The following is a 26,382-nucleotide window of genomic DNA, read 5'->3' as shown; positions in this document are numbered from 1 at the left end:
TAAAGTAACCTAGGATTCATGTTTGAATGGAAGCAAGTCTAATGTGGAGGCTGAGACTAAGATCTGAAGATCTTGAGTCCATAGTGGAGTACTTCTTTCCACATCTTAGATCTGAGATACTACTCAGGTTTCTAAGCCTGGGCTCTGCTTATTCTTCCCTTCTTCCTTCTTGATAATTTTTCCTACCTGGAATTCAGTCTGTTTTGTTTTGCTCCTTTTGCCTTAATAATCACTTTCTCATTTGTTTTTTGCTAGCCCATATTCCTACCTCATAGATAACAGTTGTACCTCAGCATTTGTCCATTTCTTCTCCTTTCCCATTAATCATTTATCTGCCTCTATGGATCTTCTTTTGTGTAGGTTACCTTCATTCTCACGATGCTATCTGTCCACTTACATGCTTATGCTAGGGCCCTGAAGACCTGAGGTGGTTCTGCTCATAAAATGGAATTTTCTATCCTCTTTGGTTAAGCCATGGTACTAAGCTACCTTTTATTCTGATAATTTAAATTTTTTTGTGAATACCTGTCAAACATATTTAAAGCTTCAGCTGCTTTTTCCATCCCTTGATGTCTTGACTTTTTAGATTCTTTTGTTTACATTTTCATTGTGCTTCAGGCCTCTCTTGCCCTATTCCTGATTTCCAAGCTTCCAGTTTGGTCTACATATTATCCTACTAATCATGTTATTTCCTTGCTAAGAATTTTGCCTTGATTTTGTTTGTTTGTTTGTTTCCCCTCTGTAATAAAGTTTGGAGGCAAAATTCATTACAGGTACTGCAGAAGCTCTATCCATATTTCCTGTTTCCTCTTGAGTTCAAAATTATCAATAGGCTTGTCTGTATGTCTCTGAGCAGATGTTGGTTCTTTCTGCCTCTGTTCTTGTGTTCTTCTCTGCTTAAAGTCATAAAGTTCTGCTCTTCCCTCACCAAACTCCAGTTATGCTCCTTGTTTCAAGACCTAGCACAAATACTTTTTTTTAATAGTACTGAGAACAGTTGTTTGACTTAAAATATTTGATTCTCCTAATTTTAATGCTAACTTGCTGTATGACCTTCAGCAAATGACTTACCTTCATTGAACTGACTCATATTTTATTTGATATCATTTGTATGACATTTATAGTACTCTGTGTTCTGTTATATGTTCATATCTAACTTGACTTACAACTTTGATTGCTCTTTGGGGACTAGATCAGATTTCTGTGTCTGTAATGCAGCGTGTTACAATGCAGTGTTGAAGGTCACTTAGCTTTTGTGGAGGGAGAAAACCAAATTCTAATTTACCAAATTGAGATCCTTCTGTTTCTGTGGTGAGAATGGAATGGATGGTTGAATAGCAAGTCAGCATGTACTCTGAAGTAGAGTAGGCTCTAAGTAACAGAAATAAGAGTAAGATTTTCTGGGCATTTGAGCAACTTAATTACCAGGTAAAATCTGTTAACTGGTCTCAGCATTACTTCTATTAAAAGAGAAAATCCAATCTCATGAATAATCTATAAGAGTGCTTTTTTAAATATTAACATGGATTCAGATCACCTGGGGATCTTTTTAAACTGAAGATTCTGATTCATCAGGTCTGGAGTGGGGCCTGAGATTTTGCATTCTAATAAGCTCCCATGTGAGGCCAGTGTGGTTACAGAACACCTAGGTAGTGTTATTTCTTTTCTCTTACAGAATTGGGCCATCGGCTCTGACTGCAGTAGCATTTAGATTGTGGTTGTGGGAAAGAATCTGTAAATCATGTGTTACAGGGAGAATAGATCCTTTGCCCATGTTTCTGTGTCTGTATAATTTATGTGAATATGGATGTATGTACTTTCTCCTGTCTTCATTTTCAGAGGAGAGAAATGACTGGATCAGCATCCTATTAAATGCACTGAAATCACAGTCCCCTGCCTTGCAGTCTCAAGCAGCCGCTGCACCTGAGAAATGTGGCTATCTCGAACTGAGAGGGTATAAAGCCAAAATTTTTACTGTCTTAAGTGGAAGCAGCGTGTGGCTTTGCAAAAATGAACAGGTGAGCTGTGTTACAGTAATTGCAAATTACGGTGCCTTGATTACATTCACAACTGTGCTTTTTAGACTTATTAGTGTTTTTACTTATAGCCTCTTGCTTTTGCCTTGAATACTGCACTAAATATAACAGAGATGTTTTGTTGAATTTTCTCAGTTCCTCCTGTGACAGGAAAGTAATCTACATCAAATTTGAGGCTAGACCATCGCCTTTTTAAGGGACTGAGAAAATAAAATCTTGAAAATAATTTTTGAAGGATATTCCTTAGCTGAAGTAATATTGTAATATTGTAATTCTATGAGATAACAATCAGAAACCAATTAACCATTACAGCTGTTGATGAAATGGCCCAGTTCTGCAGCTGTTGTGTTTCTTTTATAATAGAAAATTTTAAGAGCAGGCACAGGTAACAAGTTTTTGTGAGTTTCTAGCATTTTTTTAAAAGTAGATATGTTAGTTTCAGAGGAAATAATTTACTATAGGCAGGTGGTTCATATATGCACATACAAAACACACCACATATAAATAAAGTAGACTTGAATTGTTGACTTATTGAATTTGGTTAATATAGAAAGACTTTATAGAGAAGTTCTGTGTTTTGAGGAGACTAATATTAAAGTTCTAACAAATTCTATTAACTTTATTTGATTCAGTAGACTTCCTTTCTCTAACATATCTGATTCTTATTTTTATCTTACTATTTTATTTTTTTAAGGATTCTGTTTATTTGAGAGAGAGAGAGAGAGCCCACATGTGTGCACTCACACAAGCAGGAGGATGGGCAAAGGAAGAGGGAGAAACAGACTCCCCACTGAGCAGGGAGCTGGCTGTGGGGCTCGATCCCAGGACACTGAGATCATGACCTAAGCTGACTGAGCCATCCAGGTGCCCCTCACATGCCTGGTTTTTAATATGTATAAGAAAATACCCCATTTGGGGAAGGAGTTCTTAATCTTTTAGCCTGGAATACATTAGATTTTTAGTAATTTGTGGAATTGCACAGTGTGCTTTGGACAGCTGATCTAAGATGAACTCACTGGTGACATAGTATAATGAGTGATGACAGGCTGGGATAATAATGCCTACTGTGTTCATAACAAAAAATGCAGATGTCAACTCAAACGTCATTTTCAAAAATATTAACTAGAGATCTTTATCTAAGACATCTTCTGAACTTGAGTGTGATCTTTTTCATTATGTTTTCTGGATAAGATTTCTTAGCCAGTTAACTGTGGAAGGAGTCATTGAGCACTGTCGGCACATGAATAAGCTGGATAGTTAGCGTATCCCTCAAGAAGAAGAGGGATGTACAGCTCATAATGTGTATGAATTGAATGTGAACATTTTCAGTCTGTGAAGTGAGATGATTAAGACTTTTTTCATTGGAATGGAGTTTAAAAATGCATAATTTGCGTTTGTCAGTATGGAAGTTGTTCTGCCAGATTAATTGAGGTATTCATTTTTTACTTGCACAGATTTGATGGACTTCAAATTATTAGTTTCATCGTTTCCATTAGCTGGATTGTCTGAGTTTACGTTATTCTCCCAAAGTAGATGTTTTTTAAAGTTTTATTAACATTCTCTGATTAGAAAGAAATTGTATGAAATTATTGCTCTAATATTAGCAATTGCACATAAAAAGCGTAAGAATGACTAGCAGCTGGTGAGTACCGGGTATTGTGCTAATTAATTTATAAACATTTCCTTTTAATCTTGCCCATAAATGTGGGAGGAACATGTTCTCCTCCATGTTTCGTAGATGAGGAAAATGAAGGTTGTGTAAGGATTGTAGATTGTAATGCATAACAAAACCAGAACTTTATGACTCTAAGTGGTAGCATCTTAGCAACTATACCCAAGTGTCTTTAAAGGGTATGCTGAAAATTTCTGGCCTGTGACCTCTTAGAAATAGTCTAAGCTGCTTTTCTTGAATAACTGAGTTGCTTAGGAGGTTAGGAGTGTAAGTGTGTTTGAGTAATACACTTTCTACCAGGTGAGGCATTCTACAAGGGGTGTGCTTGTTGAGGACTTAAGTCCTATCTTCCAGGAGGAAAAGTCTGACAAGACCTTTGTTTATGATGGATGGTGAGCCTAGTACTTTATTTGGCTTGTGCAGGAGTTGTAGAGAAGTACAAAAAAGGGCAATTAATGAAGTCTGGAGATTAGAAACACTTCCACATACACGAGCAATGAATACATTCTTCTGAAAAATGAAAACATTAATGCTGGACCCCTCCTCATCTTTTGAGACATAAATCTGTTTTCAGTGCATGTATATTTCTGGTCCTTTTCTATGCATTAACATGCCTTTATATCAACCCTTAAAACGTACATACCATTGCTTGTGCATGTGTTATTTTAAAAAACTTGCATTATTTTATATGGAGCTGGGTCTTAAGGGACATGATCTTGAGTCAAGTCTTAAAGAACTAGCTGGCCGAAGACTGGATGGATAAATTAGGGAAGGCCTTCTGTGTTTAGGCCCTAATTTACCATTCCAGTTTTATCTGTGCTTACATGCTATGTATGCCTTTTTCTCCAGAGGAAGGTTGCCCATTGGTTTTTTCACATGGTTGAGCAGATTGTGTGAAGAACTTGGGTGACATGCTAAATGGGGAGTCTTTTTCCTGAATGCAAGGGGCTTTAAGGTTACATTTAGGAAAAACACTAAAAGATATACATTCGATGCAACTTCTGAAAGTTTTGTATATACAGTACATTAAGTAATCATGTTTTTTTAAAATATGGAAAAATCTGCTTATCATAAAAATGTAAGTTGTGTTACACCTGAAGTTAATGTAACATCAATTATACTGATATATCAAAAATAAAAAAAAATAAAAGAAGTGTTAGCTTTGAACTTCCATATCTAAATTTGCATTGGAGCTAATTGAGTTTCATTCATCAAAACTAAATTGTTTTCAGTTTAAAAAATTTTTAAATAATGAATTTATTGCCCACATAATTTGTAGTATAAATAGAATAAAAATAAGGAAAATCAACCCACACTACCCTAACATGTGAATTATTTTCATTTTTCTAGACTCTTTTGATAGTTTTATAAATTTACTTTGGAGGTCCCTCCAGAGAGAGTAAACAGATGATGGATAGAGGTGGAAAGGTAGCATATATTGAAGAGTTATTTAAAAGGAAGCTGCAGTGTTCCTTTAGAGCAGAGATGATTGGACAGAGTTAACAGATCTGGGTCTTCATTTTTTCTCTGCTACTAATTGGCTCAGGTAATTAAGTTAATGTCTTTAGATTTGAATTTTTTCTCAGTGTAAAGAAGAGAGATAGCTTATTATTCCTAAGGCCATTATGTAAGTTGCATGTGAAAATTCCATATATCTGGGCTCATTCAGACTGTGGATTTAGAATTTCTGGAGATAGAATATTGGAATCCACATTTATATAAGCCATTCACATGTATCAAAAACTATATACAAACACTGCTCTCAGTTTTTTTTTTCTTTAAAAAAATGATAAGTATCTAGGTAAAGAGAGCAAGATATTTTTGGGGTTGGATAATGTGTAAAAATAGCCTTCAGCAACATTGAATGTTTCATCATCCCACAACTTGGGTCTATTATATGTCTTTTTGTGATTAACTTTCATTTGGAAGTGATCTTTTTCCTCATTGAACATTTGAAATATGCCAACATTTAATTAGAAAGTTAAGATAATTATGATTAGTGATAATACATTTTGAGATTTTGAACTATTACTAATTGTGCATAGTTTTGAACTATAGCTACTTTTTTTTTTTGGCTAAGATCTCAATTTTTATGATATTATGGTATCATGCTAGCAAGGGGGATGGCAATCTGCCTCTCCTCTTGGACATTTCACGGACAGGTCTGAACACTATGGAATTAACTTTTCATTTTCCCAATTACTTGGTTCAAAGATTCATTTTTTTCTTTCATCTCTGTCTTTCCGTTTCATTCATTAGTACATTGTGGGGACTGAAATTTGTAGTAGCTCTCCACTGAGTAGGAGAAATGCCTTAGGGGATGTCATGTTCCCTCCCCCCACCTTGCCCAGTAGGTTATAAAAAATTGAAAAGAACAGTGAAGACATATGTAAAAAAAGGAGTTTGGCAAAGTAGAAACAGACACAAATTCTCTACCTAATTACTCAGTTGCGAAACACTGTGGCGCTGTTACTACATAAATTACGTGCCATCTCTTTATTTAACACCATCTCATAAACACAGTGTTTAATTTTTATAAATATTGCTCTCATGTTTTACATGCCTGTGAGTATTATAATTATGATAGTTTTTCTCCAGTGTTATTTCAACTTTGTATAAAATGAGTTGTGTTTCATTTTGTGTGGCTTATACTATACAAATTCCTGTGTTTCTGTATTCATCCATTTTACAAAATGGATTTTTACTGGACACCTTCTCATTTCTGGGCATGGCTCTAAGGCTCTAGGGGTATAGCAGTGACCAAAAGATGCCTGTTGTCTCAGCTTCCACTGTGGGTAGCACACATTGTGATAAATAAATGAGACTTCTGGTACCTTTCTGTACGTAGCCTTTTCTTCCTTTTTGATTTTTTTTTTTTTTTTTGGCATGGACTTTCATGACCTTTTCGTAAAGAATTGTTTACATTTCAAATGCTGTTAGCTATGTGAACTAGGTACCAGCCTGATTTTAACCTTAAACGTGTTAGAATTTTTATATTCAAATTAATGGTGTGATGGTTTATTCACTATCAGGTGTTGAAGAGTTTCAAGCCCGTAGCTGACACTCAGTAAACATTTTGCAGAAAGAGCTTGTTGAAGGAGCGGTCATTCACAGCTGTTGTCTTGTCTATAGAGCTCACCATTTTTTTAAAGTTTATTTTTAAGTAATTCTCTTTTCCATGAATTGTCCCTTGATTTTATTTTTCCATTTATTGATTGGGATGTTACTGTCTTTTCTGACGATTTCTTAAGCTCTTCATATAATAAAGATAATTAATCATCAGTTCATTTTCTATAACTGCTTTTCTGAGCTATCGTTTACTTTTTCATTCTTCAGTTAATTTTTACTGTGTAGAAATTTTATTATCATTAAACTGCTTTTTATTTCAAAGCTTATAGATTTTTGATATTCTGGCAAATAATTATTTTATGAATTTATTTGTCTTGACATGATATGGATGTAGTATATACACCAGTATTTAAAATTTTAAGTGAGATAAAATCTGAATGTACACTGAAGTATGTGAAGTGTTATACATGTGGTGTTGCTATTTGAATGAAATTTCTGCAAATGGATGTGAGGCACATTTAAGATAATTGGCTTTGGTTTCCATTTGTTAGGTTGTTCTGACAGCCAGTCTCCCTCTTTTTTTTTTTTTTTTTTTTTGTGATGAGTTTTTTTCAGGATCATGTTAGTATTAGTGAATTCATTACAACCAGATGTCTTGCTTGGTGCGTCTGTGCATCCATTTAATGATAATTGTGGCACTGAGGATTTAACTATATAAATTCACTTGATTAAACATTTTCAAATCAGGGTATAACAAGAGCCTCATTCCCCCTCGTTCCCCCTACATAATGTTCCCGGTGTCTGGCACGGGGATGAAACTCTAATAGAATTTAAATAGACCTCATAGGGCTGTGGGTTGAGTAGCACAGAAAGAAGCAGCAGGATGTAGGTGGTGGCCTCAGATTCTCTGGGTTCTGTATCTGGCCAAACTCTGCATCTGGTGTTTCCCCGGAAAAGTGGTGCCAGTGTCATACAATGCCACATCTGTTTTCAACAAATGTGTAAGCACCAAGTTCTTAAATTTCTGGCATGGAAACCTGGCATCCAGTGTTTCCAAAAATAGGTTTGAGTTTCAGCAAATTTGGGGTTAACAAACCCTTCTTTAATTTTTCCGGTTAGGAATCAAACTTTTATTTTGCTCTTTTACTGTGTAGTTTCAAAATGTAGTTTCAACCAGATTCTGTTGCTACAAATAACCCATTTCAGCATCTTGGTAAATATTTACATTCATTCTAAACCGAGTGTATACTGTAGGATCATTGGTGCAAATACTTTCATTCCTTACAAATAAAATGGAGATACTTTTATTGAAGACAAATTCTGGGCTTAGAACTCACAAATAAAATAATTGTCTGTTTGTATTTGACCCTTAATTTATGTGGCACTCCATTTTTATAACAGTGCTGTGTAAGGTAGATATGACTGTGTTTTTTATAAATGAGGAAGTTGAGGTCTAGATAAAATGAATAACTTGGTAGTAGTCATACAGCCAGTAAATGGCTTAGCCGGGATTCTCCCCCGGGTCTGACTCCCAGTGCTGACATGGTCATGACCGCCTTTGCAGGTGGTCCAGATCTGTTCGCCAAGCAACACTGTTGTTATAATGGTACTGGTGGTGGGATTCATGCTTTGTGAGATCCCACATTTTGTGACTGCAAATTAAATGTAAGGTATTGTTTAGTCCAGAATCTGCTTTTAGCCTTTTGCTCTCTATAGTAATATTCCCGTCACTGAATTTTCATGCTCCTGTTTTTTGTTTGTTTGTTTTGTTTTGTTTTGTTTTTGTTTTGTTTTCTGTCCACCTTCTAGCATTTTAAGTGTTGAAAGCATAGCCTGGTCTGACTTGTGCCTGTTTTTCAAAATGAGACTATTGCTGACAATCAGATTATAGTTAAAGAGCAATTTATTTTTTTAACATTTGCCTTCCACCCCATTTTTAAAAATGTATATATACTTGCTAGTTATCTTAAATACGTGTTTTCTTATAATTCACTTTTTCACAGTTAATATGTTCCCTTGGTTTCAAATTTAAGAGATAGAAGCTAACAAGAACCGTAACAGTAGCTAACTAGATCTGCATAGCATTGACTGCATGCCTGGCGTTCTTCTAAGAATATTTAATGTGTTGATTTAATCCGTTCCATGCTGAAGAAGTATAGGTACTACTATTCTCTCCATTGTGCAAATGAGAGAACTGAAACCAGAGAGGTATACCCGATCAAGCTGGTCTGGGGTTTGTCAATGATCTGGTCAAGTGTCACTTCCTTTGGATGTTCTCATAAGAACACAACTCTCTCTCACAGGGATTGGCTGGTTTCAGTGTTTACAGCTATGTACTTAGTACATTTCCCCTTAGTCTATAAGCTTCCCAAAGGTGGGGACCCTATCTTACGCTCTGGTGCAGACCCAGGATTTAGCACGACTCCTTACCCACACAGAGTACTTCATAAACACTGTTTTGCCAGGATGAGTTTCCCCCTTTTATAAATGGCTTTATCTGCTCTGCCTTGTTCTCAGAATAATTTACAAGATCAAATGAGAGTTCATAGCTTTCTGTAAGCTTCAGAGCATGATACAAATAGATATTAAACTAATTATGGAGCGTACCGTAGATGGTTAATGAAGACTGATGTTTTTAAAGCCTCTAGATGTTAACACAGTGGTGAACACCCAGGACAAGTAGGATCTTGAAAATCCAATGTGTCACTGTGTTCTGGCCAAAGTATTTTTAACCAGTAGTCTTAATGATTTCAAAAGATTTTTGTATAATCATTGCATGGTTTTTCTTTTTCTTTCACTCTACAGAAGGCAGGGGGAACTGTTGATATCCTGATATTTTAATATTGTAGACTCATCCTGTCTAGATTCTACAGCTGGTTCTGCTGTCTAATTCAGTTTTTCTCAACATTGGCTGCATACGAGAATCACAGGATTGTAGTTTTGCTTAACAGATGCTTAAGCTCTGCTTTCCAATTCAGGGGATAAGAATCTCAGGGTTGGAGGGAGCATTGAGGAATTAGATATATTCTTAACATAGTCTAAATACAGTCTGAAAAAGTGGTTTAATGTCACCACAAATATTTTTAATAGGAAACACTGTTGTTTCATATTTAATAGCTCTCAAGAGCACTGACATTTATTTTGTTACTCTGCTATACATTTTACAGCCCATTTGTGCCGGTGAATTCAGTGGATACTCTAATTACTCAAAACCATATGGCCGTGGCCAGCAGCTGATAAATGGTTACAATTTTCTTTCAGGCTAAAAAAAATCATCTTTGCCTTGCTTGGAAGAAATTTGGGGTCTAGAGCCCACCCTCACTTTTTTTATTTTTAACAGAAACTGCAGCTTTATATGCAGACATTTCACAACTTGCTTGTAGAAAAGAGGGGCCACCAATTCAGGTCGGAGCCTGAATGAGGCGCATTAGTTTCCGTAAAACATTGTCCCTCCTGCCATCTGCTGGTCTGATGGTTTAAGTATATATCCCTGCCCTTCCTAACACACAGTACAGGCAAGCTAGGCGCTGATCAGAGAATATAAATTGGCATAGAATGTAACCGTTCATATCCAGCTCTTGTCAGGTCTTCATTATGGGAAACTGTTGGAAGGACATGCAGTCTATTCTAGAGTTACTTCTGTATCAAGTTGGGCCATCAGAAAGCTGTTTTTAAAATATCTTACCTTGCCTGATAAAAGGTAGCTACACTTGCGGGGAGCATAGTACAATTTATAGAATTGTGAAATCACGATGTTTGCATACGTGAAACTAATGTAACATTGTGGATGTACTTCAACTAAAAAACAAACGAAAAACACACAAAAAAACTTACCTTGCTACCCCTACTTTATTTCTTCATTAAAAGAGAGTTTGAGTTTCCAGTCACTTGGGTTGGAAGTTTCTCCAACAGTTGTTATCTGGCAAGAACACTGGTATTGACAATTCAGAATTTTTTTTTAAATTGCAGTAAATATAACACTGGAACCTATTTGATTCTCCTTGTCCATATAGATCACATTAAGTACCGATTTTTAGATGAGTTTGCCATACAAAGTGAAGTGTATGGTGTTTTTCAATTATTTTGCAACACAGCATCTCTGTGTATCTTCTCTTTTATATTATTGAATCTCGGTTTCTGGCTTGTTTTTCCTAACAGAGCAAGCTATTTGTACTTTCATCAGAAAAAAAAAAAATGAAATTGATGATATGTTTTATAAATGCGTCACATATTCTAACTTAATGTCATACGTTAAAAAAATGAAGAGAGGCTTTTCTGCAATTTATGAAAGAAAACTGGATACTTTTATAAGTGGGGGAATTTGTTATGTTATTTTATTTCACTTATTTTATTAGGAAACCTTTAGTCTGAAATGACAAAAACTCAAAGGATCACTTAAATATATAGGCATTTCTTTGTTTTAGAAAATCTCTTGGAGTAGGTAGCAGAGAACTGATGCCACCAGGGAACAAGGGGCTTCCTGTCTTTTTCCTCATTCTGGCATCCTCAGGTACAAGAATTTGTCCTCAGGCTTTTCATCTTTAGGATTCTAACAGCTTCTGTGTGTCTAGATGTTATTTCCTAAGAAAATGGAATGGCCAGGGGTAAAAGTCTTCCAAGATTTGCCCCACTGCCCCAGGAATTTTTTTATATTCTATTGACCAACACTAAGACATATGAGCCCTCCTAGCATGCAAGGGAGATGGAAATATAGTGCTTTTACTTTTAGCCTGTGGAGAGAAAGCTGGTGAACTTTCATGGTCTCTGCCAGAAGTATTCTTATTAAAAAATGGACCAGTATTTTTTTTTTTCAAGATTTTGTTTATTTATTTGACACAGAGAGAGAGATCACAAGTAGGCAGAGAGGCAGGCAGAGAGAGAGGAGGAAGCAGACTCCCCGCCGAGCAGAGAGCCCAATGCGGCGCTCGATCCCAGGACCCTGAGATCATGACCTGAGCTGAACACAGAGGCTTTAACCCACTGAGCCATCCAGGCACCACTGGACCAGTATTTTTTGTAGTTTTTCTTTAGTATGGCTACTTTTTCTAGTCTAATTGAATTTAGGAATTCAAAGCACATTTAGTTTACATGGATAAATCTTTTGAAGTAGGGAATAACTATAATTTTAAAGTGTTTAGATTATTTGATAAATCAAATTCCCAAACTATTATGATTAGATAATAGTATTTCAAACATCAGCATTTTTAAAAGGTAGACCTTATATCCTTTTGAACAATTTCTAGTTTTGGTGGGGCAGACTGAACAGATGACAGTTTTCAAACCAAAATAGCATTTAAAGCAGTCTAAGAATTTAATTGAAGGAAGAGGAAAGTAATAAAATTTTGGGAATGAGATAAAACCATAAAATAAGTAATGCTTTTGTTAGAGAGTAAATGAGAAAAATAATATGACACAGCAGAGGCAACATCACAGAGTAAAACAAAGAACAGTCAGCGTGAGTTTTGGTCACTTTGTGCCACATACAACTCACTGCGCTTACCATGCAACTTTCCTCTGTTTGGGACTCAGTTTCTCCTTCTTTTTTATTAGTATAATTCTACCAGCCTCACAGTGTCATTGACTCCCCTGCTTAGAAATTGGTAGGCACATGCTAAGGGCTAGTTAACTCTTAGTTTCCTTTACTGAAGAGATAAAGATGAAAAAGCCCCTAACTTTGAAAAGTTAAGCATGTACACTTCACAATTTGTGTCCTAGTCAACCTGACTTTTCATGGGACAGAAGTCCGTACTTCATCAGTAGCCAGCTTGTCCAGCTTGGAATGCTTGCATGAATTGAGAGTGCCTCCTAAAAATAAGAAAACAACACTATAAATCCATTTTTTTTTAAAGATTTTATTTATTTATTTGAAAGGGAGGCAGTGAGAGAGCATGAGCGAGGAGAAGGTCAGAGAGTGAAGCAGACTCCCCGTGGAGCTGGGAGCCCGATGCGGGACTCGATCCCGGGACTCTGGGATCATGACCTGAGCTGAAAGCAGTCGTCCAACCAACCGAGCCACCCAGGTGTCCCTATCAATCCATTTTTAATGACTTATTCAGTTCTACACATGTAGAAAAATTTAGTAGGATATAATGGTACTTTGGATTTTAGAGTATATAATGTGTACCTTCAAAATCCATATTTTTGTTTCTTTATAATGTTATTATTTTTTTCTCCCAACTAGGATTTTAAAAGTGGACTTGGTATTACCATAATTCCTATGAATGTAGCAAATGTAAAGCAAGTGGACCGAACTGTAAAACAGTCTTTTGAAATAATCACTCCCTATAGGAGTTTTAGGTAAGCTATATTTAAACGTTTATGTTTGTGTTATTCCACGAAAGCTTGGGTGATCTACTTTCACATTGCTAGTGGTGATTTTATTTCCTATAGATCACATAATAAAATCACGTTTGTTGTTTTCTATATTGTCTAATTTATTAGCTGGTATATAAAAACACCTTATAAAAGTGACTTGAATTGTCACACAACCTGCAAAGATGCTAATTTCATAAGATTTGGGATGTTTCTTTTCTTAATACTTTTTTCTCTTAGTAGACTTCATAAACATATTAATCTTTTATCAACAAATATATGAAAAATTACTTCAAATTTTAGGAATAAAGAATATTGTCTTTAAACTATATTTTTATTTACCTTTTTTAGACTAATTGAATGCAACCCTCCTTTAAAATCCTGATTATAATTGCTCCATATTGATTTCTTAAAAGAAACTCCTGCTTAAAATAATGCCAGTGAGTCTCATAGCACTTTTTTAAAAAAATATTTTTATTTATTTGATAGAGATCACAAGTATGCAGAGAGGCAGGCAGAGAGAGAGAGGGGGAAGCAGGCTCCCTGCCAAACAGAAACCCTGATGCAGGGCTTGATCCCAGGACCCTGGGATCATGACCTGAGCTGAAGGCAGAGCTTTTAACCCACGGAGCCACCCAGGTGCCCCTCATAACACTTTTTGATCAACTATTTTAACACTTCATTATATATCTTGCATTACAGCAATCTAGTAATTTTTTCAAATAACAATGAAAAAGAAAACTTAAAGTTTGTAGTATGTTTTAATAACCTGTAATAAGCCCCGTAGCTTTGGTACGCAAAAGAGGTATAAGTCAGTATCTGTGAGTTTACCCACATTAATTCATTTGTTAAAATTAATCAACATATCACAGGGTAGTATCCAGGTCAAAAGCACTTGTCAGAGGCCTTTGAAGGACTAACAGTTACTTAGCAATTTTGAAAATACTCCCAAGTCTGGTATTCATTTCATCTGTCAGAAGTGTCTTCTGTTCAAATCTTGAGGAAAAAATAATCACCTAGAGAATAACAACCGTCATTTTCACATATGCAGATTCAAGTCTCAACTGAAAATGTAGACGTTGGCTGAGCTGTTTTTACTCGAAATATTTCTGACACAAAATATGGGGTGAACTTTTTCCTCACATCCGCCAACTCACCATGTCTCCAGATCCCAGGCAATGGTCCTACAATTCAGTCCTGTTCTGACAGCGGCTACTTAGCATGGACAATAGACCCCACAAGTTTCAGGGCTCAGTCCCACGAAGCTGCTTTCAGTTCAGACTCTAGTCACAAACCTTGGGTCCTCAGCTTACCCACACTTTGTTCTTGGCTGCAAATTGGGATTCCTCCAACCCCAGCTCCCCAGGTTCACTAATTTGTGAGAATGGCTCACAGAACTCAGGACGACAGTTAAATTAATTATTGCCAGTTTATTATACAGAGTGCCTCTCAGGAACATCCAAATGGGAAAGCCCCACAAAGCAAGGTACAGAACTTCCATGCCTTCTCTGGGTATATCATACTCTCAGCCCTTCAATGTGTTCATCAACCCAGAAGCTTTCTGAACCCTGTGGTTCAAGGGTTATTACCAGGGTTTCATTCCGTAGGCATGATTGATTAAATCGTTGGATGTTGGTGATTAACTCAATTGCTAGCACCTCTCCCATCCCTAGAAGGTCAGGGGGGTGGGGCTGACAGTTCCAGTCCTCTAATCACACCTTGGTCTTTCTGATCCATCCTGAAGCTCTTGAGGCCTCCAGCCTCAGATTATCTCACAAGCATACAAAAGATACTTGTCACTTCGGGCACTCCAAGGTTTTAGAATCTGTGTTCCAGTAACCCAGGTGCAAGGACCATTGTATTAGCTGTGACCAATCTCTCTGTAAAAGTGGAAACCACTAAGAAGTTTGCGGATATTATACTGATGATGGCAACATAAAGTGCTTCAGAAAATATCCATGTAGGCCACTCAGTTTCCTTATGGATTGTTTGGAATATGTTAGTCATCTGTTATTTTCATTCTATTTCAAAACATTTTCATCTTCAGAACAGAAAATTTTAATGTGAAACATTTTGCGGGTCATTGGCCGAGTTTGGAGCACTGTAGCACATTTCCTGACACATCACAGATACTCACTCAACATTTCTTGGAGTGAACCCATGGCTAATGTTTTATCCCTTTACTCAGGTATCCAGTAAACACTAAGAATTGGGGAAAATCAGAACATGGCTAAAAATGAGTTAGAATAGTAATCACTTGAAACTTTTTTGATTTCTCAGTTTCTTCAAGCCATCTGGACATTCTTGTAATTAAAAAAGAAAATCTATTTTTAAGACTGAAAAAAATCAAAATTTCTGGTGGGTGTTTTTGATAATTTAGTTTCAGACTATCATGGCATACTTTCTTGGCAAGATAATCCCAGTAGTTCCGAAAGTCTGAAACTCAGCCAGTCTCTCATTGATTATTATATAACCACTGCTTAGGAAACATGGCCTCTCATTTAAGCTCTTGACCTAACAAGCCAATTTTTATATCCTGGTCAGAAAAAAGTGTACATATTAATTTTGGTTCCAGATATGTAAACAAACTCATAAGCAATGTGGGATGTTAAAGGAAAAAATAGATTTTTAAATTAGATGATTTTTAACAGAAAAGACTATCCAGCTGCCTGGAAGGCACATTTTTCAGCTGCTGCTTAATTTGTGAGCAAAATGAATATGCAAACTGAACATACTGCTTAATTGGCCTTTACAAGGGAGATCGATAATGCAGAAACATTCATTGTCCCAGCTTTACAGCCGAGTCTGAAAAAGAGAAACAGGAGTGGATTGAAGCTGTGCAGCAATCGATAGCAGAAACTCTCTCTGATTACGAAGTGGCTGAGAAGATTTGGTTCAATGAGTCCAACAGGAGCTGTGCCGATTGTAAAGCCCCGGACCCTGACTGGGCATCCATCAATCTCTGTGTTGTCATCTGTAAGAAGTGTGCAGGTAATTAGTGATAAGTTATGCTCATCACTGTGGTAGCAGATTGGCACCGAATACTCTTAATTGTCCTATGTAATGTTTCCCAGCCAACAGTTGTGAAAAATACAGAGAAGGCTTATTACATTTCTATTAAATTTAGAAATATCTTAAAGTTCTAAACTTCTCTTATGCATGACTTAGATGTAAAAAAATTGATTTTTAAGCACGTCATCATTTTGTGTGCCTCTTGGTCCATGTGTGGATTTTAAAAAGACAGTGTTGAAATTTTTAGATTTTAAGGTGAGTGTTTCAGAATGCACCCTGAACATGCTTGTATCTTTGCACGATTTGCCCACTTTCCCCCCATCATATTTTGTGTGTATTTCATATCAAGGTCATTTTGAGCTCCAAAGTTGGTACAGCAGATCCTGTATCTCTTTTAATGAGAGTGTTTATTTAGAAACATTTCCAAAGAGCACTGAGGTTCCTGATAGTAACCAGTCCTATGACTGGTTATCTTGTTGTGACTTTACAGCTTACAGACCATCTGACAGTTCAGTGTATTTGGGGGTTCATCGTTGTTCCAGTGAATGGAAGGCGTGGACTCCAACTGAGGTGTGTGGTCATATAGGTCTTGGAGAAGGTTCGCCACTGCTAAACTTTACTTCAGCATCCTAGCTTTACCAGGCATGATGCTGGTCCTCGGAATTAAATATGTGTGAGAGGTTGATATGTACTCCACAGTTGTATAAATACTCATTGCAGTAGAATATGACAATGGCAAGACGAGGGTAGAGCACAGGTTTCATTGGTAGAATATGGATGAGGAACACTACCTCAGAGCAAATACTAGGACAATTGCTCCAATCCGTAATGCTTCTCAAGGGTTCTGTGCTTCCACAGTTCTTATCACACTAGATGTTCTCAGGAGCTTATTAACATCACTGTCAACAAGAAGCACCCGCTAATGCCCCTCTACTTTGTATTTCTTCTGAACCTTTTTTTCCCCACCAGTCTCACTGGAAGAGAGCCTTTGTGATGTCTGATGCTATTCTTTCTACTCATGTCTCTGCTTCTTTCTTCTCTTCTTAGGATCCTCGCCTCATCACTTGTTCCTTCTCTGTAATTATTCAACCATGGTTTCTTTTGTTTCAGCGCACACACACACACACACACACACACACTTGTGTCCATCTGTCATGTTGACACTAGCTTCCTGAGAACTTGCCGTTCTCCTGTATGTATCATTCTCTGTCTCTTTTCCCTTCACAGGCAGGGTACTTTTAAGAGTAGAATTCTGCACAGATTTCCTTCATTCCTTTAACTTCCTTGTTTTTCTTCATCCTGTGATCAGTTTTTTCTTCTCTGTAGTCCAGTAAAAATATTTTCACCATGTATACCAGTGTAGTTTACCTCTCAGTTTCCGTGTGGTCCGTTCCTATCTTTATTGTCTTCTCTACAGTATCTGGCACTTCAGTATTTGACCCGTGTATCTCTCTGTGACTTCCCATCCTCCCTTAACTTCCAAGATACCATTTTCTCGTTGTGTGTTCGTAACACTCTGGTCATCCTTTCTCAGGTTTTTTCCTTTGCCTGGTGTGTTCCTTTGGGTTACATCCTCTGTTTTCTTTCACTCTGATGTTCCCTGTTGATGTTATTTGTCATTTTAAGTTCGGCACGCTCTTGTAAGTGGACAGTTCTCACCATGGTGGACACCACACTTGTGGGTCTACCTATTGGACTCTTTTCCTGGATTTGCCCAAGATACCTCAAAAATAACATGTGAATAATGGAGCTCTCATTGCTGCCCAGCTCATTGCATAAAACTGAAAATTCTCATTTATTCTAAATCTTGGTCAGAAGCAATACTGTCTACTGCTACATTCAAGTCTAAAACCTGAGAGACCCTCTTGGCCCCTCCCCCTCCTTTAAAGCCCACCAAGTCCCAATAGTTTTTATCACCTTGGGTTTTCTAAATCTGCCCTCTTTATCATTACTCCTCATGCTTGTCTCAACTCAGAGTCTATCTTTTTTTTTTTTTTTTTTTTGCCTCTGTGACTCCATGGGTTCTTTCTAGTACTTCTCCCTATTTTCTGAGTTCAACCCCTTTCAGCTGAATAAAGAGCACCAAATGCCCTTTATTGTCCTACATCATGTCCAACATACAGTGTTGCCTTTAGTTGGTCTTTATAAATGCAAACCTATGCATATTTCTGCCATTGGGCTTTTAAGACTGTGCTCTGAGTAGTTACCATTTTAAAGAAAGGAGGAAAGGACCCTCTTACCTATTGTAGAAAGAGGAATGAGCTTTCAGTGCTCATAGGCAATGAGTCCTTAAGATAGAGGAATGTCTTGAATGCCTTATTACCTCCTCAGTGTAGAAAGCATCGGACACATTCCTGGGTGCCCAATAATGACTGAGTGATGATTACGCAGCATAATTGAATTGATGCTAATAGAATGTTGGGCTCTTATTGTCTTTCAGGTATAAAAGTAGAATAAAAATCCACTTCATATTTTTAGATACATGTTTATTAGAGTTGTTGCTGGGTTTTTTTTTTTTTTTTTGAGTAAAATGATATCTGTGTTCACATATATGGAATGTAAACAAACATATTATAAAAGATTTTCCATAATCTCTAATAGTTAATTAATTACCAAGTAATGAATATACACACATACATATTGATACACATATATAATTAGTTTTAAAACTGTAGTTTTATACCACTACAGAGTAGTGATGAAAATGATTACTGTTATCTTCATTGTGGTTGGGATTTCTGTATAATTATCACACCATTATTCTTACTAGTATTGGCATTAAGGAACGTAGATATTGGTGTGTTTTAAGTTGAAAAGATATATGCATACATACATAAGTGAATGCACACGCAGACATTTTTTTAAAGATAATATACATTTACATACAAATTGAAATAGAAATGCAATTGTGTCTTGACTTCAGGACAGCATAGATCTTTAGGACCAAAAGATTCCAAGGTTAGAAGCCTAAAAATGGATGCCAGCATTTGGAGCAATGAACTCATTGAGGTAAGTTGGGTGATAAACTGTGGATTTGGCTATCAGGGATCAGGTGGTAGTTAGCAGTGGGGTGACATGAATTATTTTAGGAGCTCTTGATAAAGTTCTCACCACACTGTAAAAATGGCTTATAGCCTGTTTGGTAGTAGTATCTTCCTACTTCAACTTTTAGAATGCTTCTTAAATGAGATAGTTACTTGAAAAATATAAAGTACAAGGAGTTTAATAGTAATAGCTACTTTTAAAGGCTTGACAGCATTTATTTTATTTTATTATTATTTTTTTAAATATTTTATTTATTTGACAGATAGAGATCACAAGTAGGCAGAGAGGCAGGCAGAGAGAGAGGAGGAAGCAGTCTCCAGGCTGAGCAGAGAGCCCGATGCGGGGCTCAATCCCAGAACCCTGAGATCATGACCTGAGCCGAAGGCAGAGGCTTAACCCACTGAGCCACCCAAGCGTGCCAGCATTTTTATTTTAAAGGCAGAATTTCTTTCTTTTTAACCTAGCATGGATAAAATGTTAGAAAAGTGAATGAAAATTTGGAAAATTTTCTACTGTTTCTCTTGGCCACGCTCTGTCATTAACTACGCTCATGTCTGACTTTTTGTCTCCTATATCCATTTTCTTCTTGGATTTCAGTAACCCTCCCAACCACATTACCCCACCTACTAGGCCATTTTAAATAAATTTGTCTCTATGTAGTTTCACAAAATAATAATGCTTTTGCTGCAATTTGGGTCGCTTGCAGTTTCTTTTCTAGCTTATCTTGTACCATTACTAAAAGCAATGAGGCTGTATTTAAAATAGAAATAATATCTGCTTTCACACTCCATCTTCCTGAAAGATGTGGATTTTTCATGTGTTTTTACATATTTTATACTAAGTTTTATATATATATATATATATTTGGTTGCAGGAAGAGTATGCATGTGAGGGCAGGGGAGGGGCAGAGGGAGACAGAGAATCTTAAGCAGGCTCTGCATAGTGTGGAGCCCTGTGTGGTGCTTGATCTCATGACCCTGAGATCATGACCTGAGCCGAAATCTAGAGTTGGACGCTTAACTGACTGAGTCACCTGGGCCCCCAGGTTGTATTTTAATTTGTGAGTCAGGTTTTTGTAAATTCAAATACATTTTATGAAATCATATTGTTTTATGACTTTCTGACAATTTAGCTCTTTATTGTCATTGGAAACAAAAGAGCAAATGACTTTTGGGCTGGTAATCTTCAAAAAGATGAAGAATTACACATGGACTCACCTGTAGAAAAGAGAAAAACCTTTATCACTCAGAAATACAAAGAAGGAAGATTCAGAAAGACCCTACTGGCATCTCTCACCAAAGAAGAATTAAACAAGGTATCAAAAAATATGTAACAATAGATGTGGCTCTTGATGTCTTTTGAAACATGGGTCAAGGATTTTGAAAATAATTCTAAAGAGTCTATTACTGTCTGACAAAAGTATTTAATGTTATTTTATTTTCATTTGTGAGATTGTGCTATTGATTTTACCACTGTTTTAGTTAAGAGTTCATTATTGATAGTGAATAAATTCTTTGTCCATAACATGAGTTTCCAGCTAATTAGGCCTACTCCAATATTCTGAGAACTGTGGCAACTTTCCTTATTTTAGGGACAGGACTCTAAGCATAACTTCAGCTTGTACATTGTTGACATTGAGTCACCAAAATAAACGTCATTTGCTCAATATATTTTTATAAGCAATGCTTTGCTTAGTGCTGTTCACCCCAAGTGTCATTTGCCTTTGACTGAGTGATTCCAGACCTGCTGGTTTATGCTACCCACTTGTTCTTCAGTCTTTTGGCAAAAGATATGTTCAGCATCCTGCCTGATTTCTTTTTGAAATTGCTGCTTCAGTTTCTTATGTGTTAGGAGGCTCGTCCATGTAGAGCTACTTAATACATGGACTTTTATACGACTATTGTTTTTGTGCTTAGAGAATATGTTCTTTTATGGTTCTCAGGTTTTTAGTATGCTTTTAGTGGTGATACTTACGGATAAAAATCCTCAAGTTATTGGGATTATGCTGAACATTTTGGATAATAGCAAAGGCCTTTTTCATCCTTCTGTAGAAATTATAAGATCATACAATTGATTTACATTGCTACTGGATTAATTCCCCCAAACTATGTTTTTAGTCTTTGTACATTTTTGATGATAGTAAAGTGAGGCCACCAATTCATTTTAAAGCAATGGCACAGAAAATACGAAGAATTCAGAGTAGGCAACTAAGGTAGAGGAGAGTGGGAGAGGTGGGATGGGGGAGGGGTTAGAAACTAGATATTTATACAGGTTATTACTAAGACATTTTGTTTTGGGTAGTGGTTTCATTGGTGCTAATTACATAATTAAAACTGACCAGTTATACCAGACATACATGGAATAATAACAAGTTATCATAAACTAAGGATTTTGATTAATTCTATGCAGGAGAGGTCCATTATATATAAATATGCAAATAGTAAGTTGTGGATTTTGGGAAATAATTGGTGAAATTAGAGAATTTGAGAACTAGAAATTAGGGCATGGCTTCCTCTAATGGTTTCTTTCTTTTTGATAGTGATGGGTATCTTATTAGCGGATATACTAATGTCCCCAAAGTGCTTGCTGTCTGCCACACCACACAGTTTCTATTAGATGAGTTTTACATTAATTACTAACAATTGAAGTTTTCTAAGAATATTATAGAGAAGTCTACCTATTGGGATTTATTTATACAGTGGGCTTCTTAAAAATGGTACTCTTAATATCAGCAAATAATTTTTGCAAAAATACATATTTTATTGAATAGGCATATTTTTAATTGAGATATAATTTACCTACAACATCCTGTTGATTTGGTACATTTATATGTTGTGATGTGATTACGACTGTGGCTATAGCTGACACGTGTATCACATCACATCATTATTTCTTTTTTGTAGTGGGAATATTTAAGGTCTAGTCTCTGAGCAATTTTTAAGTTAATAATACTGTATTATTGATTATAGCCACTATGCTGTTCATTAGATCTCCAGAACTTATCTTCTGGTTGCAAGTTTGTACCCTTAAACAAATCTCCCCACCCCCCAGACACCCTGTGGTAACCACATTCTAATCAGTGTTCCTATGAATTTGGCTTTTTTAGGTTCTAAATAATAGAATATACAGTATTTGTCTTTCTCTGGCTAAATTCATTGAGCATTATGCCTTCAGGTTCCATCCATATCCCAAATGGCAAGATTTCCTTCTGCCTCATGTTTGAATAGTATTTGTGTGTGTGTGTGTGTGTGTAGCATATCGTCTTTATTCACTCATCTATTGATGGATACTTAGGTTGTTTCCACATACTGGCTTTTGTGAATAATCTTCTAATAGACATGAGATTGCAGATCTAATACCATTCTAATAGGTGTGAGATAATATGTCATTGTGGTTTCAATTTGCATTTCTCTGATGATTAATACTGTTGAACGTCTTTTCATGTAACTGTTAACCATTTCAATATTTTCTTGGAAAAACATCTATTCAGTTTCCCTGCCCATTTTTAAGTTGGATTGTTTTGGGGCTTGTGAGTTCTTTATTTTGGATATTAGTTTCTTATCTAATGTATGGTTTAAGATTTTGACTCCCATTCTACAGGTTTGCCTTTTCATTTTGTTGATTTTTCTTCAGATGTGAAGCAGTTTTTTAGTTTTGATAGAGTCTAGCTTAAATTGATTTTTTTTCTTTTTTGTTTATGCTTTTGGTGGTGTCTCCAAAAAGTCACTGTCAAGACCAATTTCAGGGAACTATTTCTTTTTTTTTTCCTTCTACAGATTTTAAAGTATCAGGTCTTATGTTTAAGTCTTTAATCTTTTTTGAGTATATTTTTGTGAGTGGTATAAGATAAGGCTCTAGCTTCATTTTTTTCATATGTGGTTATCCAGTTTCCTAGCACTGTTTGTTGAAGAGATGACCCTTTTTCCATTCAGTGTTCGTGGTGGATAGATATATATTGCACACTTAAAGACCTGAGTTCTTTTTCAGGTTCTGGGGATACAATTGTAGTAAAACATAAATGTGCTTCTTTTATTCATGAGAGTTGTAGTCAAGTAAGGGAGACTGACCGTGAGCAGCCGGAGTCCATAAATATACCGTAACAAAGACGTTGTGCTGTGAAGGCAACCAGTGTTGGGGAGATGAAAGAGTAAGAGGAAATACACATGATTAAATGCAGTGGATGGGATTTTAGCTGCTATCTTTTCCAACACCCTCATGTTGCAGACCAGGTAGACTAAGATCCAAGAAGGTGATGGGATCACCTGGCAAATCAGTACAAAGTCCGGTAGGTCAGGCTGTTTGATTGTGATGCAAAGGAAATCCTGTAGGTCAGCTAGACCATGGTAGGAAAGGTGAGTACATTTTTTAACAGTTGACCGCCCAGGGCTGGAACTGTGAGTGCGTCAACAGGACTTCTTGGCTGAACACTCTCCTCTGCTTGTTGAGATAGTTAATGAGCATTGTAGAGGGTGAATTAACCAGTGATCTGTCCAGGCACACCTGTCAAGAAGAAGGTAAAATGGTGAGTCCGGGGCAAAAAAAAATCCGTTAGAATCAGGGTGCGCAAATCTCAGGGTATGGAAGCAAAGGGGAGGCCAGTGAAGTGAGGATGAGAAGGATGAGGAGAGATGCGCAGGCGGCTTATCACGGCAGAGGAACAACAAAAGCAGCAACAACACAACTAGGTTCCAGCAGTTGCTAGCGTTTGTACAATGATGTATAACATAAGTCAGTGTTGTTTCATTACCGCTGTTTGCCATTCCTCCTCCCCACCTGTACCCCACACAAAAGGAAAGATACTGGATTGGCTTTGCACTCACCTTTCTAATTCTGAGAGCACAACAGTACTTTAAAAAATTATATAGATCCTAATTAGGCTGAAACATTACATACATACAACATTTATATGACAAAACATTTAACAGATACTTCATTATGACATTTTAGATATTTTGTATTTTCTGAGCACCCAGCCATTATCATACTACAGAAGCATAAAAAATGTCTTCCTAAGGAACTGTGATGGATCGGAGGCTGAACATCACAGTGGAAGAATGAATTAAAACTCAGAGGTCTTAGGCTGTAATTTAAATTCGTACAAAGCAGGGCTTTTGAACCTTTGCTTAATTTAGGGCATACTTATTAGCTTTCTTGGTTAAAAAAGAAATACAAACTTCATTTTATAAATGGCTCGGCAGACTTCCACGCATTTTAATAGCTAGAATTGTATTTCCTGCTCTTAAAATGTGCATTGTCTTTTAACGACTAGGCTCTGTGTGCTGCTGTCGTGAAACCAGATGTTCTGGAAACAATGGCTTTGCTGTTCAGTGGGGCAGATGTCATGTGTGCAACTGGAGATCCCGTGCATAGCACCCCCTACCTGCTGGCCAAGAAGGCTGGACAGAGTCTGCAGATGGAATTTCTCTACCATAACAAATTCTCCGGTCAGTCCGTGTCCCTACGTTAGCCTGGTCTCTTCTGATAAATATTCCTGAAAGGACTAAAGCACAGATCTGCTTATTTCTCAAATAAGATAAACCAACAGAATGAAGACAAGTGTGATTATTAAAAAGATAGAAGATGCTGAAGACTGTGTTTTCTTTCATTTCAAGGAAAATTTTAGGAAATCTTTTATATTTCTTTAGTCTTATAAATTAAAGATTAAAATAGTTAATCCCACCCAATCACTTTCATCAGAATTTTATTCTGATTTTCGTATGTGACTAATAAATAGAACAATTGCTTATTTACAAATTCAACGCAATGTGAATAAATATCTGTATATTCTGTGGTGAATTTGAAGTAACTTTTCTTCTAGCCGAAAACTCTCCAATATATTCACAAACAAAAGGAAAGTATTTACATTTTAGATTTCAAGTGTATTATTTCTGTAATTTTTCCAGATTTCCCTCAACATGACATTCACTCTGAAGGTGGATTAGGTCAGGAGCCCTGCCAGTCCACGTTCCTCTGTGACTTTTTGTACCAGGCGCCTTCTGCTGCTTCGAAGCTCTCTTCCGAGAAAAAACTGCTCGAAGGTATCCTTTCAGCTTCTTTTCGACTTTGTTATCTGATAAAACTTTATTTCATTATCAAAACAATTATGTTTAAATTTTGATTTTTTTCCCTTAAGATGTTAGATTTGATCTTGCAATAGAGAAATTTTTTTTTTTTTTTGAGGATTTATAAATGCTTCAAGGCACAGATATGCTGTTTCTTGCACTGCAGCAGGAGTGTACCGCTGGGTCGAATGCTATGTGAATTCTCAACAGAATTCACGGATGTCTCTTTATGGCCAACCAACTCTGTTTCAGTATTTAAGGGTTATTCCAAAGAAATGTGCAGCTCAGCCCCTTCCCTTAGGGAAAAACATCCTCACTGGGGAGACAATAGAGATAAATGTCAACACATAGGCAGAAGGGGCAAGTTTTCAGTATATATTCTATTAGCATTGTGAGGGATACGAAGTAGTTCGTTCTGATTTTTAGTGTGCATGTGTGTGAGTAGAATACAGCTTAAGCGTGGTTTGAAAAAAATGATGAGAATTAATTTAACAACCTGTTCTCGGTTTGGGGAGTTATCTGAGCAGTCACGGTAGGCATTTCTCCATCTCTGCATCCAGCTCCTAGTGTCAAAGGTATACTAAGCATTAGGAATTAAAAAATGAGTAAGACACAGGTCTCATGGTCAATATATGTGAACTAATTTGGGAAATACAGGCAGAAAAATATGAGATCTGTCTTACTGGAACAAAGACAATTTTAAGAGAGATTAAGTTGTATAGGCCAATTGGTGGTGGGTGCTTAGAGGCTTAGGAGCCTAGTATTAATTCCCTAGGTGGTATAATCCAGATGTACTACTCTATCAAAGGAACAATACGATGAAAAACTGACTTTGGAGTGTTAATCCTGATCTTTGTGCATTTAAAGTGATTATTTCAGTATAAATGCTTTATGTCCAAAGAAGTGTTATCTCTAAGTAGAATTATATTGGGATTAGGCCTACTTTATTAGATTTTCCAGAAAACAGTAGCTATCCTTTAGTGAGCAGGTACTATGTGTAAAGCATTGCTTTAGGAACTTTACGTACATTAGTTGTAATCCTCATAATTAAAAATGGAGGAGCTCAGCAGGAAGAAGAATTTTCTTTCTGATTTGTGTTATAGCTGTTATTGTAACACTTTGGCCTTGGTCAGAGTGTGTGGCTGGATTTGAATTTAGATGTTTTTGGTTCTTT

General features: G+C 36.5%; 1 protein-coding gene across 4 annotated transcripts in view; it reads left to right on the top strand.

Moving 5' to 3' along the window:
* The window catches only part of ARAP2 (ArfGAP with RhoGAP domain, ankyrin repeat and PH domain 2), a 172,512-nt gene that overhangs the window by 43,067 nt on the left and 103,063 nt on the right, over nucleotides 1-26,382 (top strand). For all 4 annotated transcript variants that reach the window (XM_032334057.1, XM_032334058.1, XM_032334059.1 and 1 more), the window contains exons 8-14: nucleotides 1,840-2,018; nucleotides 12,959-13,074; nucleotides 15,881-16,080; nucleotides 19,025-19,110; nucleotides 20,279-20,461; nucleotides 24,416-24,590; nucleotides 25,050-25,184. In XM_032334057.1, coding sequence (XP_032189948.1) covers nucleotides 1,840-2,018; nucleotides 12,959-13,074; nucleotides 15,881-16,080; nucleotides 19,025-19,110; nucleotides 20,279-20,461; nucleotides 24,416-24,590; nucleotides 25,050-25,184 — 1,074 coding nt within the window. The remainder of the gene's footprint in view (nucleotides 1-1,839; nucleotides 2,019-12,958; nucleotides 13,075-15,880; nucleotides 16,081-19,024; nucleotides 19,111-20,278; nucleotides 20,462-24,415; nucleotides 24,591-25,049; nucleotides 25,185-26,382) is intronic.

This window comes from Mustela erminea, chromosome 2 (assembly GCF_009829155.1).
Source record: "Mustela erminea isolate mMusErm1 chromosome 2, mMusErm1.Pri, whole genome shotgun sequence".
Lineage (NCBI taxonomy): Eukaryota > Metazoa > Chordata > Mammalia > Carnivora > Mustelidae > Mustela > Mustela erminea.
Note: the sequence above shows the minus strand (reverse complement) of the source record. Positions and strands in the feature narration are given on the sequence as shown.